The sequence below is a fragment of the Crocuta crocuta genome, unplaced genomic scaffold (genome assembly GCF_008692635.1).
Source record: "Crocuta crocuta isolate KB4526 unplaced genomic scaffold, BGI_CrCroc_1.0 scaffold452, whole genome shotgun sequence".
Taxonomy (NCBI): domain Eukaryota; kingdom Metazoa; phylum Chordata; class Mammalia; order Carnivora; family Hyaenidae; genus Crocuta; species Crocuta crocuta.
Genome location: NW_027528851.1, coordinates 183,861 through 202,263, shown reverse-complemented (window position 1 = coordinate 202,263; position 18,403 = coordinate 183,861). Strand labels below are relative to the sequence as shown.

Here is an 18,403-nt window from a genome sequence, read left to right as displayed (position 1 = left end):
GGAGCTCCTGCTCAGCTTTGGGGAATGGACATTTGCATTGACAGGGGTGTGAGAATCTGCTAGGCTCCTCATATGCATCTGCCTGCCCTCTGAGAGGAGTGAGGAGTTTGCAGAGTCTTCTGGAGAAGCAGAGGACTAAAACACTCCCATTTTGGAGGCTTCTAGTGTTTGTTTGTTCATGTTTATTTATTTACTTTTGAGAGAGAGTTCTAAGGTACACACAAGCAGGAGGAAGGGCAGAGAGAGAGAGACAGAAAGAGAGAGAAAGGAAAGAGAGAGAGAATCCCAAGCAGGTTCCATGCTGTCAGCACAGAGCCCAACACGGGGCTCAGACTCACAAACCTGTGAGATCATGACATGAGCTGAAATCAAGACCTGAACGGTTACCTGGCTGAACCACCCAGATGCCCTTGTTTGTTTTTTTTAAGGAAAAAATTGCCAAGATAGAGTTTTAAAAATTGTTTTATATATTTACATCTTAAATATTAATGCTCTTAACACAAAAAATGAAATGCAATGTACTGTGACACTTATGTAAAACTCATGGGATTTTTAAGAACATTATCTTCTAGTGAAGTACTGGTAGAGGGAGCTGAGTATGGGTCAAATGTTTAAGTTACCTGATGGAAGTATTTTTCTACTCCTAACAGGGTATCTTTGTGACTATATGTAATGATCTCTGAGAAGATTTTGTTTTCAAGTCCCAAAACCAGGGATGAGAAAAGAATGCAGGCCTGCAGTGGGGTCAAAAGAAGCGGAGGTGAAAGAGATTTAGGGAGTTACTGCAGATTTTGCAGGGTTAACGGGAATCCAGAATAAATGAAAGAAACACTGATGCTGGTAATTTCCTCTGGGCTCAGGCAACTAATACTTTGCTTTGTCAGTTTGAGTAGCAATTTAGATCCAAGAAGCCCTTTGAAAGTTGTAGCAGAATTCTGTCCTGTTCACTTTTCCCCTTTCCTGGCAAAGAGCTGGAACACTACAGGCTTTCCCAAAACATTTGTGGAATGGAGTAAGAAAGCCACTTTACTTCACAGCATGCTGTCCTTTTGTTTGTTTTGAAAAAATATTTTAAAAGTTTAGAAATTCATGGCATGAAATGATTATGACATATATTCCTCTAAGCTTTTATTCAGTGCTTATGCAAATATATATATGCAACTTTTATGTTTCTTTTCACCTACTTCTTGGGATACAAATAAGGTCACACGTCTTTTTAACTTTTAAATGTTGAAGTTAGCAAGAAGTCCAGACCAATCCATGACAGGGAGATAAAGGCAGCCTTCCATCTGGGCAGATGGGCAGACTGGCCCATCTCCCACCAAGCAGTAGGCATTGGCATTATACTTTTTCTCTCTTGGTGTGTCACATTTTCCTGGGGGACCCTTGTTAGCCATATCTGAGCATTACAGTAGAGGTCATCTCAATTCATGAAATAGATTCTGACTATGCTGAATCTCAAAAGCAAAAGAGAAGAAAAGATTTCCTTCTGTCCTTCCCTCCCCATGGATACCTACCTACATTACATTATGATAATGAATAGTCCTCTCAACAGATTCTGAAGAAATGAAGAAAAAGAAGGAAAATAACACCTCCTTTGTGATAAGTACCAGTTTTCACCTTAAACAGAGAAGCAAATGGACACCCTGTAAAAGGCAGCTCCTCTTAAAACACTTCTAAAATGATCAGTTATACACCCAGCCCAGTGATTAAGTACTCCCCCCACCCAGAGGTCACTCAGATTCTGGTTTTATTTCTTGGGGTGTCTGGGTGGCTTAGTCAGTTAAGCGTCTGACGTGATATTGATTGGCTCAGGTCATGCTCTCATGGTTCTGGGACTGAGCCCTGGGTTGGGCTCTGTGCTGAGGGTAGAGCCTGCTTGGGATTTCTCTCTCCCTTTCTCTCTGCCCTTCTCCATCTTGCTCTTTCACTCTCGCTCTCAAAAAATAAACGTTACAAATTTTTTTAAAATAAATAAAACAAATAATTTTTAATTGCAAAAAAAGGATCATGCCAAGCTTAATTTGCTATTATAAAAAAGCAATTTTTATATTCTTAGGTAAAGCTTTGTGACAGTCAAATTTGTTTAGAGGAAAACTATGATACATATTTGTCAATTTGATTTTCTTTAATTAGCATGATATGCTTTGTTCCAGAAATGGTTTTGACAATTTTCATACATATCTTTAAACATAATTTTGCCAATGTAAATAAGAGTTCCAGAGTCTTGAGGCACCTGGGTGGCTCAGCCAGTTAAGTGTCTGACTTCTTGGTTTTGGCTTAGGTCATGATCTCATAGTTTGTGAGTTTGAGCTCTGTGTCAGACTGTGTGCTGACAATGCAGAGCCTGCTTGGGATTCTCTCTCTTTGCCCCTCCCTTGCTCCCTCTCTCTCAAAATAAATAAGAAATGTTAAAAAAAAAAAAAAGTTCCCACGTCTTTTTCCATCATTTCATCAATGCTGCCTTTCACCAGCCTTTGAAATGAAGAGGTTCCAGTCTCTCTGGGAGACACAGAGAGATGTAGGCTGTGGAGGCCAATGAGCCACAGTCACTGATCCAGGAATTGCTTTTCCTTTTGACCATATGGATTAAACACCATAGTTTTACCAATCACACTGAACTTGGAGATCAATAAATGGCCAACATAATGTCGTAAAAGAACAAGATCTCAGAAACTCTAACTATGCAACATAAGTTAAAGCAAATCAGAACCTGGCAATTTTCAAGTTTAAGTTTCCCAGACCAAACAGACTTGTTTGAGTAACAGACTTCATGTTGTGTCCTTGGCTTTAATCATGAATTGACCATGTCAAGAATCTGGTCAAATCTTGGCTTTAATCAAAAATTGACCAATCAAGAAATGACCATAAAATAAACGTTTCTGAAAAAATTTATAGCTAAAAATGCTGTCCATGATGTTAGTCAGTGACAATTCTATAAGCCTTTGAATGACAAACTCTCTCAAGACTGGGGTGAAGGAAGGATGGTTTTTATTTCCAGGTGAACTTGCATATTGACTTCTATCAAATACAACCTACTGGATGTTGAGGGCCAAGACATTCATAATTATTTTTACTTTCTAGGTACATTAACAATCTCCCACCGAGTCTCTCTTATTCTTTATTTTATACATCCTCTTTATTTACATGTTTTTATAATTATCTATTTTTAGGGAAAACAGTTATAAATAAGTAAATAACTCACTGTTCTGCTTATGTACTCCACTGCCTTTCTAAATGTAACTCTTCTATGTAATATATAAATAAGTATAGGGGCACATAGGTGGCTGAGTTGTTTAAGTGCCCAACCTCTCATTTCAGCCTCACTGATGATGAGTTTGAGCTCTCACTGATGATGATCTCACTGATGATCAGTTCGAGCCCTAAGTCAGGCTCTGCACCGACAGAGCCCTTCACCTGCTCTCACTCTCCTGTTCTCCCTCAAAAAGTAAATAAATACAATTTAAAAAAACTTTAAAAAATAGTGGAGTTCATCTGAAGAAAAAAAATCACCACTTTTCTTGCTAGAGTCCAAATATATAAGACCACAGTTTGAACTCTGCAGATAGCATCTGGCTTTCAGCATGATATCACTAGTGAAAATTTAGTGTGGTATTATGAAATTCCCTTGTTTCTAAAAAAAGCTTCAGTAGGAAAATGAAAAAGAGAAACTAATATAAATAATGAAACATTTCATGAACAGCAATTCTAGAAAATCCTGGAATTATCAGCTTTTATGTTCATGACAAAATTGTAGTGTTCAAAAAATTGTTCCTAATCATTCCAGTTTATTAATAGCATTAATAAGCTCTTATTTTGTGTAGACTGAGGATCTTTAAGACTTCCTTTATAAGGAAGCACCTTTAATTTACAGAAGACCCATCAAGGTATCAAATTCCATCTGGACACAGTAGTTAAGAATATAACACTGGTGATGAGCTGAAAATTTGAGGGATTGAAAGAGCTTTCAAATGTCATTTCAGTGCAAAAGGAGTAAGGACGTCCACTTCATAAAAATCTAGTTCTGCCTCTAAATCAAAATTATCTTACAGTTGGAAGGGTACCTGAATTTCCCCCTTTTCACATAGTCTATATACAAGCAAATAACTTCAGAGGGAATGAGAGAATCCAATGTTTCTGAGAATTCTTACAGCCTTAGTGAGTTCAGTTTTCTGTAGCATTTGTTGTTTGCAATGCTACACTGATTTCTGATTTATCACCAGTAACATGTAATAATAATTTCTAAGATTTATTGAGTGCTTATTCAGTTCTGAATCCTTTATGTCTGTTATATGCATCATATCGAATTGATTTCATCCAGTGATTGTTAACTAGGGGCAGTTTTGTCCTCCTCGCCCTCCAGGGGTTTTGGCAATCTCTGTAGACAGTTTTGGTTGTCAGCCTGGGTGTGGCACGGGGGGTAGAGGGGAGCGCGAGGGGTTAGTTCTACTGGCATTCAGTGGGTAGGAGCTAGAAATGCTGCTAAACATTCTATAATCCACAGGACAGTCCCCCCATCAAAGAATTACCTAGTCCTGAATATCAATAGTGCTGAAGAACCTTACTCAATCCATTCAATAACCCTATGGAGTGGATATTTTTAATATTTTTTGTTATTAAAATATATTTGACATGTAACATTGTGTAAACTTACGGAGTACAAAATGTTAATCTGACACAGATATATTGTAATATGATTGTCATTATAGCAATAATTAGCACCTCTATCACCTTACCTAATTATTCTTTCTAATAGTTGGAATAATTAAATTCTAGTCTTTTAGTAAGTTTGATGATTATAGTACAGTATTGTTGCCTATATTTACCTGTGCTGTGTATGAGGTAGGTATTATTAACCTCATTTTCAGAAAAGGGAACAGACACAGAAAGGTGACCACACAGCCAAGTAAGCAGTGGTACCCAGACTGAAAATTTAGCTCTTCATTTTCTCAGAGCCCAAGAAGCCTCTTTCTATTATGCTGTGCTACCATCTTCAGAGAATTTTGATGACCACAAACAGATTCTGAGTTTTGAAGAGTGGAGATCTTGCCACATTCTGTACACCTGCCTTAGCAATGAGCTATTGCTTCATGAAAGATTAATGATAATCATTCATCTCTTGAGAACCTTCAGATTTCCCCTTGAGGATGACATTTTAACTATTAGGTTAGTAACCCCAAGAGAAAACTGTTGTTGGATTGGATTTTCTGTATTACTAAATAAAAGATGAGTAAAAGGAAAATAAGACACAATTTCTGTCTCCAGGGAGCTTGTGGGGAAAAAAGTTATGTATGTATTTAAATAAAAGTATGTGTCATGTGTGTTTATAAACAATTGTCAGATCAAACATAATGTTGAAAGCAGTACAAGTAAATGCTACTCTGGCCTATTCACGTTCCAGGACACCTCTCTCTGGGTCTGAAATGTCTTTGTAAGACTATCATGTGTATATAATAGTTGCTTATCACTGCAGCACACTGTGGAAGAGGCTTGGCTGTTCTTACCCTTCCACCTTAGGGAAATTTATAAGCAGAACCAGCCTGTACATGTGAAGATAACAAGGCCTTGCCTGTCTCTTTTTTGATGAGCTTTTCTTCCTGATAGAGGCGACTTTTTCCTTCCTCCTTTTACTTTTCCATTTTTTAGGCACTCATGGTCACTACCTCCTTACCACTATTAAAGCCAATTCTCGGGATAGAATCTGAGGAACACTCAAGTGAAATTGAAAATAATGGGTAAGTATAGTGACGTTTCACCCTGATATCTAATGGTGGGACTTCAGCCATCATCTGGCCAAGTGAGGAACATGACCAGAAACTTATCTCATAAGCTTTCATATATTGAGATCATTTGTAGGAAGCATAAGACACATTGTTGACACAAAGTAGATACTAAATAAATGTTGGCAGCCTTTTCTTCTCTTTATCTTATTTTTTTTTAAGTTTATTAATTTTTTTAAGTAACCTCCACACCCAGTGTGGGACTTGAACTCATGACTCTGACATCAAGAGTTGCATGCTCTTCTGACTGAGCCAGCCAGGCACCCTTCTTCTTGTTTCTTTTTAACATATCCTTAAAATAATGACACACAATTTGTACACTAATGTTAATAGCAGTGTTAGTCACAATAGCTAAAACCCAAATGTCCATCAGTGGATGAATTGATAAGCAAAATGTGACATATACGTATGATGGAATATTGTTCAGCCTTTAAAAGGAAAGCAGTTCCACACTATGCTACAATATGGATAAATCTTGATGACACTATGCTAAGTGAAATAAGTCTATCACAAAAAGACTAATACTGTATGATTCTACTTCTATGGGGGTGCTTAAAGTAGCCACAGTCATGAAGACAAGAAAGTATAATGTGGTTGCCAGGGCTTGGGGGGAAGGGAAGAATGGGGTGGTATTGTGTAATAGGTATTGTGCTTCAGTTTTAGAAGATAAAGAGTTGTGGGGATGGAGGGTTGTGATAGGTTGCACAACAGTGTGAATATATTATCACCGAACTGTACATTTAAAAATTGTTTAAGATGGTAAATTTGATGTTATGTGCACTTTACAACAATAAAAAACACCATGCAAATGGGCATCTAATTTTTTTTAAGATTTAAAAAAAAATTAAGTAATCTCCACACCCAACATGGGGCTTGGATATATGGATAATGAAGAAGATACCTGTCCAGTGAAACTGTTGTAAAGATTTAAAATGGCAAAGCATGCCATGTATTTCGCATGGCATTTGCATATATATATAAGTGCTCAACAAACATAAGCTATTATTATAATAAAATTTTATGAGTTGATATTTAAGCAGCTTAGAGAAAAGAGCTTCCCAGTTTCTTACTACCACTCTACACTCTCATCTTGGCCACTGACCTCTTTCCTATTTCTGATATCTCAAAGCGACATTTAGGATTTCAGTCTTGACCTTCAGCCACATTTGAACACTTTCCTGGTACATATTTCTACATTCCCTCATTAGATAGGTACCTACATGCAAACCTTGAATATCATGGCTCAGTTCATTTGTTCCTATCTGCTAACAGTATTATTGTTCCGAAAAATAGTGAAATCTTACTTATGCCAAGAACAAATTTGGGATATAATCTTTTATAGTAAAAACCTACATACATGTATGTATACATGCTTTAAATGGAATATTATAATTAAATGTCATTTGTTAAAAATATAAAACTACAGTAGCTACTTGGTTGTAGATTTTTGCTTTCTTGTCTCAGTCCTGAGCAGGTCTAGCAGTCATGATTTCATGAAACCAATGTGAGGAGAAAAACTGAGTAGGAGTGTAAGTTATGGTATATCAATATAGGATGGATGATTTGATTAGAAGCAATGTTACACACTGGTGGGAGTCATGGTTTGGAATTAGACCTGAGTTTGAATCTTAGGTCTACCATTACAGGCATTTACTTATCTGTTTCCTTAACTGAAAATTGAGAAAAATGACACCTGTTTCATGGTTGTTATAAAGTTTTCATGAAATGATGCCTGGCAAATAGTAAGAATTCAAAAAATAATCATTATTTCATTATTCTTTCTAGAGGAAGGAGATTGACAAATATTTGGGGTCTTTTCAAACCATATCACTTGGTCAGCTTTCATGATCATCTTTGGAACTTAATTGTTAATCCCTTTATTTTCACTTGCTTTTTGGTGACAAAGAAGAACGGATTACTAATACATTTCAAAATGTGTGTATTGTATTTGATGTAGGTGTAAAACAAACAATAGAGTGGGGGTAGGAAAGTGGATCGCCTGAGTTCAATCACATACCTGGGAAAAGTCAATAATGAGTACAGAGCCTCAATGTGTATGTCATACTGGAGAAAGGAAAACACCGGTACAGGATTTGAAGCAAGGATCACGAGTTAGAAATGCTAAAGTTCTTTCTTGGTATCCAACTTCATGCATTTTGGTTTATCTCTTTATTCCTATTTTCTCTATTAAAATATAGAATAATAATTTAAATGTTTGTCCAACCCACTTTAAGACAGAAAAAAAAGGTGACGTTGAAATGCAAAGTTGGAGCTGTAAAAACCTGCTGAATGCATTCATTAATTCAAATGCCTGTTCCTTTCTGTTACTGTGAAATGCACGTTTTATTTGTACTCTATTTGGGTGACCACAAATCAACCATAAGGTAATTAACAAGTAAATACCCTTTCCTTAGTTGTAGAAGCAGTTACCAGACCAAAATTTTTACTTTCATCTGAATATGTCAATTCAAATTCAAAGTGCCCTTGCTTTTACACCATGGGATTCAGGAATTTAAAAGTCTTGGCTCTTTAAAACCCATCATCAGGCAGGCGCGCCGTCCACACACGAAAACGTCGGGGAAGCTAAGGCACCCACACCTGGGAAAGCGTCGACGCCCTCGGAGAGCCGAAGATGGCGCTTCTGCGAGGCAGGTCGGGGTTAACACGCTACTCTCCCTTCAAAGACTGGATTCCTTTCGGTGTGTTAGTCCAGAGGCTTTGCTGACCGAGACTAGGAAATCTATAGGAGGGCGGGTTAGTTTACACACCGTCGACTTGTCCGTGCAGTCGCTAAAACTCCCAAAAGCCCTCCTTCAGAACGCAAGCCCGACTGAATACCGGACAGCGAAGCAACCGGGAGCGCGTCAAGGACAAAGCGCTCACCTCCCCGCAGGATTTCGCCCCCGGGAGCGCGTCTCCTAAGGGTCTGAGCCGCGCTCACAGCTCTCCTAAGCCTGAAACTACCAGCGTGGCTCTTCCCTCAGGCGCGCTAAGGAGGCGCTGAGGTGAACTCCGCAGACGCCGCCGCCGGACTCTCCGGGTCTCTGAGGCTGCGTTTGGATAGAGGACGGACACATTCCGTTCCCCCTTCCGAATGCACCTCGCCGCCGCCACCCGAGCCCGGCTAGGCTCTCGGAAGACGGCTCGGAAGTTGTCGGCCGCGCGCCCCGCGTCCCGCGGAACCTGGCGCGGAGGAGNGCGGGAGGCGCGGGGCAGCCGGGGAGGGAAGGAGGCGAGAAGCAGCAGCGCTCGGGGCGCACGGAGGGTGGAGAAAGCGGCTGGGGCAAATTGGGGGCTGGACCAGGCAGCGCCCAGCTTTTAACCTGGGCAGGGGAGGCGGGGGAAGGAGACGGGAAAGGGGAGGTGTGTGGGGTAGCGGTGGGTGGCCAGAGTTGGAAGCAAATGACATCACAGCAGGTCCGAGAAAAAGGGGCGAGCAGCCTGCGCCAGAGGAGTAGGGCGTTTGGCATCAGGAGCTCGAGCCCAGCCTGCCCCGGCAGGGACCCCGAGGCCCGCAGAGACCATGCAGAGGTCGCCTCTGGAAAAGGCCAGCGTCCTCTCCAAACTTTTTTTCAGGTGAGGGGGTGTCCTGCTGAGGTTTGGAAGGACATGTGCCCACGAAAGAAGAGGGCGTGTGTATGGGTTGGGTTTTGGGGAAGAGGGGTAGGTTTGTTTTTGTTTTTAAAGATGCGGTATCCTTCATTGTTATGGAAGAGAACGTGGATTTTGTGAATAAAATAGAAAAATAAGGAGATTAAAGAATAAACTGAAGCTAATTGTTTGGATAGAGAGCTTTAGTTTAACTCTGAAGTCTGAACTACTTGCACCTGAAAGTCTGTTCTCAAGACCCAAAGTGCTACTGTGCAATTTTTTTCACCCTAAGAAATGAATGAGTTAACAACTTGTTGATAACTTAAGTTTGGTCCCTTGCTTCCCTCACTTCATGCCTTGAAAACGTAGAGGTCTTTCAGCATAGGGATTGCAAGTGCCATGTTTGCATATAGTAGGCGCTCAGAAGACATTTCTTGACTGAGATTTGAACTTTTTTTTTTTAGGGGAGAAGGGCCAAGTAGGTAAGATGAGCTTAAATAAAGTGTTTATTGTTATGATACTGAGTAAGTCTAACAAGTATTTGCCCCAATTCCATTATTCCTTTAAGGATGAAGGCAAATCCTTTGAAGTATCTATCTTAAAAAAGTCAGTTCTAAAAGTTACACATTTTTTTGAAGGGGGGAGGGTGTTAGAAGTATCTTGAAACTGTGAAGCCATGGAACTAGATACTGAAGTTATACACAACTGACATGTAATAAATTATACTCTTATCCTACTTGGCAATTGGTGAGCCGTAAAAGCTTGCAAACTTCATCTAGTGATGTTTTTAAGAACAGAGTCTAAGTTCAGAGTCTTAGGCCAAGTGTAATTAGATGTAGCGTTTTAAATTTGAAGTGTTCTTTGGATACTGTGTCTACTTTGTTCCTGTTACTCTGTGTGAATGAATGAATAGGTACAGCTCTCATTCTTGACTCATACTTATCCAGTGAATCAGCATACTTAGGTATCAGAAAAAGCCAAATATAAGTATGCCCATATGTGTGTGTGGGAAAGGGACTTTCATGTCTTTCTGTGTTTTATTCTCTGCACATGCAGCAAGCGTGGAGCTCACGTGCTAAGGAAAGGCCATTGAAGGAAAGCTCCTTCCTGTGGGTGGGAGAGAAGGACTTTACTCTTTCGAATTACTTTCTGTATTTATGTTTTCAGCATCTTTTGTTACTCCATCTATAAAAAGTAGGATTTATTTTCCTACTACTTACAAAATCAGAATGCTACTTGGCATAAACTGTAGACTTTTCAGAGCATATTGAGGAATGAAAGTGCCAGTTAGTCTAAAAATGCAATTTTCAGAAAAATGAATATCCTTTGGATGCTTCTAGGGACTAAGGACCTTTTAATGAGCACATTGTTGATTTAAGTTAGATCACTTGATTTACCAAAGTATTTTTTTAAACCGATCATTCTATAAATTTTAGTATAGTTTCAAAAAAAGCTCTAGATATTTGTTTAAGAAATGTTTTATAATGGCTACTAAGTTTGTTAAGAGCATACTCATTACTGTTCTCCAAACTAGTTCATAATAGATTGTTCTAAGAAGAGGTGTATTTTAAAAAGTTAAGTTCCTACTATTTATGGGAACTGACAATCACCTACAATAGCAGTGATTATAAACTTTCTTCTTGGTTTTAATTCTTAAAGGATAAGAAATTTATTTTCTGCATTGGGTTAGATAAGTGCTTAGTGATCAAGGTGTTAGGCTTTAGATTCAGATTGTTTGGATTCAGCTGTGTGACCTGAGGCAAATAGTTTAACATCTCTGTGACTTGACCTTTAAAACGTAGAGACTAAATAGGGCCTATGTTAAAGGGGTTAATCAGTTGAGAAAAAAGCATGTAAAGAGGTTAGCCCAGTACATGTTAGCTATTATTATTGTCATATTTTTACATTCATTACAATACTGAATACTTTGTTTACATAAGATCCTCAATTGTTTGTTGAATATAACTTTGTGACAGTTTGTATGAATGGGCCTGAATGAAAATTTAATTTAGGTAAAATCTCGTCTATCATGCCCTTACTAGATATACATGAAAAAAGTCTTATTTTTATATCATAATGTTGTTAAGTGTTGTAGAATGTAATTTTCTGAATATGATCCTTTCATTTTCAGAGTCATCAAAGAGTAAAGTTATTACAGTCTGGGTTATAGATTATGTTAAATCTCTCATTGTTTAGGTTTTATTATTGGAAAAATTAATAAAGTTTGGGATAATTTTAAGTACTTTCTTAATTTTGCATGGGCCTCACACCAAGTACAAAATGTGAAAGACATCTGATGTCTTAAATACTTTGAATTTTAGTCATGGTGTCCATACCAGGAGTCCGGGTCTATGCTTGAGGAATTGTCAGAGCCCCACAGAATCCAAGTGGACAATGCCACAGATTCTTACAAAACTGAATGGGGCTCCTGATAAACTCCACAGAGAAGCCTCAAATAGGACCAAAGAGTAAATANAATTACAGAAGTCTCAGGATAATAATAATAATAATAATATAATATTATTTAAGATACTTTTGTAACTATTAAACACAAATTAATAAGAGGTTTTCAAACAAACTAGAATTTACGTTTTAGGATGGGTGTGGTGAATCAAAATAGCTACCAGTGAAAACCAAACTCTTGAATTCTAAACATTCTGCTACTGATCAAAATACTTTTGGATTCTTTTTATGAAATTACCATTAAAAACAGCAATACAAGTTCCTTCTCGTGGGTATATAGTAGCTTCATTACTTTTTAGCCATTATTTCTAGTCATGGCTTGCATTAGATTCGTAGTCCTATTACCCACACTGCTCATTTGAACTTGCTTCTAGATGACTTTTGACTATATCTCAAAATCAAGTCCACTCTGAAATTATAAAGATTCTTCATAATTTGCTTTGTTAATAGCCAAGTGCTACTACACTTAGGTATCATTCAAAAATATGTATTGCAAGCCACAAAGACATTTCCTGATGAAGAGAAACATAAGTGCTTTGAGCAACAGAAGCATAATTATAATAAGTTTATAATGAAAGAACCATAAAGATGACAGTTTTGAGAGGGCCATGCTTATTTGATTACATGAATTGTAGCACATTGTAAAAAAATCCATTACAGTGATTTTATATTTACATTTCATTACTTGTTTGTAAGGCAGAAGGGAATCTAAAATTATGGCAGTCATAAATATTTTTGCAGTTTGTTGGTGGGTATTCATAGAACTGTTGCCAAGAGAGACCAATTGGCCGCTCAAACAAGGATCTAGTCCTGTCCTCCTCAAAATGCATGTGTTATCTCATGTTTGTCTCTCAGACAAAGCTTAGACTATCTGAACCAAAAGAAATGGATGCATGAAAAAAAAAGGCCAATATGAGATGCACAATTTGTATTGAGATGTACATCTGCCCCGCCGGCCTGAATGACATGAGTCCATTTAGTCAGTGCACAAGTGTCATCCAGGAAGGACAGTCTGGAGTTTCCATGTACTTTCTTGGCTTTGTCTCCTGTAGGGACTGAAGGGGACCACTGTTGGAACAGAGGCTGCTTTCTCTTGGACAGTGTTGCCTGAATACTGACAAATGTTGACTCCCTACACCAGCCCTTAATCTTCCTTTGTATCCAAATACCTTTTGCCGATCATATTTTATGATACAGTTCAGATTTTCCAACCTGGGATATGGGTCAATGTTGATTGGTTTAACTTTCAGAATTCTCAAAGTATCTCTTTTTCATGATATGACTGAAATTGGAATTCTATGTATTTTAACATATAAAACATATGTGTATATAAATAATTCCATTTCTTGTAGTTAATTTGCTAGTTAAAAAATTCCTCCTTGGTTTTGAAGTGTATTTCAATAGTTTTTGTATGCTAGTTCAAATTATTGGCACTCTAGGACTATTCTTATATACATAACACATAGCAGACAGTGTAGCTCTAATGTTCAGTTCTTTGTTAGAAGTGGAATCTGTTTTTCTTAAGTCCTTTATCAATATTTTATGTTTGATGTGACAAACAAAATGTCCTCAGAGCCAGCTGATACAGTAGGGAAATCACGGTTTTCCACTTTTACATTTATGTTTTGTGGGAGGAAGTAGGACTTAGTAAGATAATATTCAAGGCATAAATGTTCAAACTTGTTTAAAAGACCGGTAAGTGAGCCTCATTCTAACATGTATTATTACTGCTAGTGTTATCTCACAGGAACCTGTAATTTCAGTGTGATACAGCCACGATATAAGTATAGGATTGCAAAACCGTCAGGGAAGGGTGTTTGCCGTTTAGCATGCAGCTATATGTTGTTTGTCACATTTTTAAAAACACCTCTGACTCAGCCGTAATTTTGGCAATTTTGATTCCACTGATTCCTGACGCATCTGTGTAGAGTACTTCCCTGGAACAAAATCCCTGAGATACAATGAGGTCAAGAGGGGAAAACAGATAATGATGGAGTCTGGTCATGGACGCTAGCTGACTGTTTAATTTATCAAATGTATTAAGTGCCTAATCACAAAGCAAAACATTACTATTTCAGGTATTTCTAATCAGCTCTGAAGCATTTACCTGGCAGTTGTTTAAGAGAGAAATTAGCATTACAAAGTGGCTTTAGTATTGAGCTTTGTGTGAACAAAGAGCTCAGGCTTCTTTTAGCAAGAAACCTGTAAAAATTCAGTTAGATTGCTGGCGTGGAGAATGAAGATTTCTTCTAGAGCTCTGAAAGACGGGTTTCACAGCTATTTCGACGTGGCAAGGCTTGTCAAGTTTGCTATTCTCTTTGCAGCTCCATTAGCTTATTACTGTCTTTTAACATCAATGACTATTTCAAATTGGAAAGCCTTGGATGTCAGGGCCTTCCATTACTCATTTAATATAGCATTCAGCCCATTTTAAGATTCTTGCATGTAATTGTTTAATAATCCTTTTAAAAAATTTTTTTTAACATTCATTTTTGAGAGAGACAGACAGCGACAGAGCATGAGCCTGGAAGGGGCACAGAGAGAAAGGGAGACACAGAATCTGAAACAGTCTCCAGGTTCTCAGCTGTCAGCACAGAGCCCGATGCTGCACTCGAACTCGCAAACCGTGCGATCATGACCCAAGCCGAAGTTGGACACCCAAGTGACTGAGCCACCCAGGCACCCCAATAAATAATTCTTTGTGACGATTATTCCATGGTGATCAACCTTAGAGGTTTACAGATATTGTAGATTGATGACTTTCAACAGTCTTGTAATACTGTAATTACTCTCATTAAAAAGGGGTCAATGAAAACAGGGCTGTGGACAGAGTTTAAGCACTCAGAACAATTATTCTGTCAAATTTTTCTTGTGTCCCTTTAGGGCCAGGCCTTAGCCTTTCTGGGGGAAACCTGCTTGCTCATTCTTTGTGAGATAAATAAATGATTTCAAGACTTCTGCTAAGTCCTTATTGTTAGGATTCTCAGCCCTGAAACTGGGCTTTACTCTGATATAATCAGAGAAACTCCCATAGTTTGCTTCAAGGAGCTGAATCAGTACTTCCCTTGAAGGTCATGATTCAGGACAGCTTGGAGAATGCCCCAATTCATTGATTCAGCACCTCCTGTATTCTACACAGGGCATTAATAAAGTTAAGATGGACAAGAAAGAAATTGATGCTGCTTTTGTGGAATGAATTTTCTGAAATCCAGAGTATCAAGGGCTTATGGAAAAACTCTCTGGGGCATCTAATCCAGTCTGAAACTGGTTAAGGAAGTCACTAGAGAAGTGACTCTTGAGTTGACACCTAAACGTGATTATCCAGGGAGGATGGGAATGGGTTAGGAAAAATGTAAACACAGAAGCGGCCGACTTTGTGGAGGACTGGCAGCAAGGGTGAGCATGACACCTTCAAAGACTGCAAAAACAATTCTTGTGACTAGAGCATAAGATGTGTGACAGATTTGTGGGAGATAAGTCTTGAAACCCTAGCAAGGATCTGGGTCTACGGGGCTTGGTGAGCTTTGTTTGGGTTTTATCATATTCGAAGTGAAAAGCCATGGATTTCAAGCAGAGGAGTGACATGACTAGTAAAAAGTTGTTGCAGTTTTGCCAAGGAAATGGTGAGCTGTAGGGATAGAAAGATGGATTTGGAAGACATTTGGTGGGTGATGGTGAAGCTTGCTGGGTGAGATTGATTTGGAGAAGGCTTGGGTTGGGGGTGGAGGCTGAGTGGACTCTAGGCCTCTCCTTAAGATAAAAAAGGAAATGATGCATACAGCTCAAGGCCAGGTAATATAGTCACTTGAAAATATATTAGAGTGTTTTACAGCTTGAGGTAAATGAGACGAAGATGTCTGAGGTGACAGAATGATAAATACTGGCCTCATGCTCCTCAGTGAAGGCCAGGGTGGTATCCATGGAAGGATTTGAAGTTGCTACTTGTTTGGCTTCATTGTGCTATAGAGTCACCTTTAGAGTATGTCAGGAGTAAGTAGGGGTGTTCTGGAAACACACAAGTTAAGATCTACTTAGAAATTCTAGGGGTACCAGGTGGCTCACTCGGTTGAGCGTCAGACTCTTGTTTGAGCTCAGGTCATGATCTCTGGGTTGTAGGATCGAGCCCATCATCAGGCTCTGTGCTGATAGCACATGCTTGGAATTCTCTCTCCCTCCCTCTCTGCCCCTCCTGTGCTCATGCGTTTGTGTGAGCACTCTCTCTCTCAAAATAAATAAACATTAAAAAACAATTCTACTTAAAACTCTCCCACTACCCTCCCCCCTCCAAACCTACCAATGATGTGTGAAGTGCCCCCACCCCACTCAAACTTCACTCCTTTTGCAGTGGTTTTTACACATCTGATTTCTATGATCGTAGACATTCAAGAAGGAGGTATGAAAATCTGCCGGGGCTTCAGATATTATCTGCAGTGATGGAGTAAATAAGAGCACACCTACTACCATGAAGTGTGTGTGTGAGTGTGTGTGTGTGTGTGTGAATAAAGGATTCTCAATTCTCTGGAAAAGATTAGGTATCATTGTTTCATGTTGAAACTTTAAGCCTACATAGAGCTCTCTTTCTTAACACTACCTACCGAGCTTCCGCCTAACTTCACACCCACGCCCCAAGTGTCTAGTGGTGTCCTTAACTTGAAGTTCTTAACTTAAAAGAGGGCCCCACAAATTTCATCTGGTACCAGTCAGGTCAACATGTGAAAATTAAACTGAAAGGGCAGAATCTCAGAGGTCTGACAGCTGTGTTTAGAGGAAGTTCAAGGCCAGACTTTAGAGCCCTGTGTTGGTTGGGGGAACAAGTAAATGAAGCCCCTGTTAGTGGGGGTTGGTTAGCATTCCTACTTCTAGAGGCAGCATCCCAGAGAAACTATACAGAAAGCTCCCCGTTGCACATTTTATCTTAAACCTCCCTGGAAATTCTGGAAAATAAAGCTACAATAACAAAGCTTTACTTTCTCAACCAAAGTTCATTGCTATACATTAGATCAGGGTTTGGCAAATGTTTTCTGTAAAAGGCCAGGTAGCAAATATTTTAATGCTGTGGGCCATGTGGTTTCTGCCATTATGTGGAAAGTAGCCAGAGACCATATACAAAGAAATGAGTATGACTGTGTTTCAATAAAACTTTATGGGCACTGAAATTTGAATTTAATGTAGTTGTCACATCACAAAATATCTTTTTAAAAAGGACGATTGCAGGGGCGCCTGGGTGGCTTAGTCGGTTAAGCGTCCGACTTTCGCTTGGGTCATGATCTCGCAGTTCGTGGGTTCGAGCCCCGCGTCAGGCTCTGTGCTGACTGCCAGCCCAGAGCCTGGAGCCTGTTTCAGCCTGTGACTCCCTCTCTCTCTGACCCTCCCCTGCTCACGCTGTCTCTCTCTCTCTCCTAAAAATAAAATAAAACATTAAAAAAAAAATTTTTTTTTAAATAAAATAAAATAAATAAAAAGGAAGATTGCAATAGGCTTCAAATTATACAGCTTTAAATTTACTCAAAGACCTAGAAAATATTTTCAAGGATCATATGTAATTAAACATTATTGTTATTCAGTAATAATTTTAGTAATATTAAAAAGAAGTAAAACAAACGTGCAAAATGGACTTTTCAGAGGAGGAAAAGTTGTTAGCTAAACAACTATTAGTTAATTTCTCAGAATTGTTTTGTATTTTAGGAACCTATTGATCATTTCTTCTTTACTTCTGTTTGCACATGCATCTTTTGATGTGTCCTTCAAGGCAGAGGCTCTTACCCATTTTTTTGGTACCAAGCACCTGTCTGACTCCCTGGCATAATAGGCCTTTAAAATATACTTGTTGAATTGACTAAAACCTGACTAATTCGCTACTGTTAAAATACCATTTTTGATGGAAATGTAAAAACTTGTGGATACAGAACTTAAACTTTGGTATTCTGAAGATAAAATGTCTAATTATGAATAAAAATATTAGTCTTACCAAATCCATGTGTTCTGAAGTATTAATATAAAATAGTAAATTCAGTTTCTTTCTTGTGTAGTTTACAGGACTTTATAGAAAAATTCCAGCTTAGTATACTATCATTTTTCTTTAGAAGATCAATGATAACCAACTTTGCTATAGATAGACTTTTCCTTCGAAATATTTTTCTCTTCATATGTTAGTATTCAGGGTGCCTGATAGTTAAATTTTAAACTGGGTTATTAAAATGATTATTTCCAAAATTTATTCCTACGTGTATGTACCACACTTTAGTCTCAAAAAAAAATCTTTAAGTCATTTAAGTCTTGGACCTCTTAATACATTTATTTCAATAAAATAATAAGGCTGATGAAATATGTATTACCAAAAGCACGTATGCCTTTCAACTCAAAGGTATGGCAGTCTTCTAAAAACTCACATTAGCCTCTTTTCTACCCCTTTCACTTGATATTTAATCAAGGCTACTCTCTTATTGGTATAAGTCAATGTATAGCTTGTATATATGCACTGTGAACAAAAGAGCATAAAGCAAATAAATCCCCCATAACAATTTGATTATAGGGTCCACTGAGACCAACATCATTAAAACAGTTAGACA

At 38.4% G+C, this 18,403-nt stretch overlaps 1 protein-coding gene across 1 annotated transcript in view; it reads left to right on the top strand.

The window, feature by feature from the left end:
• Positions 1 to 9,303: 9,303 nt before the first annotated feature.
• The window catches only part of CFTR (CF transmembrane conductance regulator), a 164,685-nt gene continuing 155,585 nt past the window's right edge, over positions 9,304 to 18,403 (top strand). The window contains exon 1 of the mRNA XM_077756020.1: positions 9,304 to 9,356. Within this exon, the coding sequence (XP_077612146.1) occupies positions 9,304 to 9,356 (53 nt within the window). The remainder of the gene's footprint in view (positions 9,357 to 18,403) is intronic.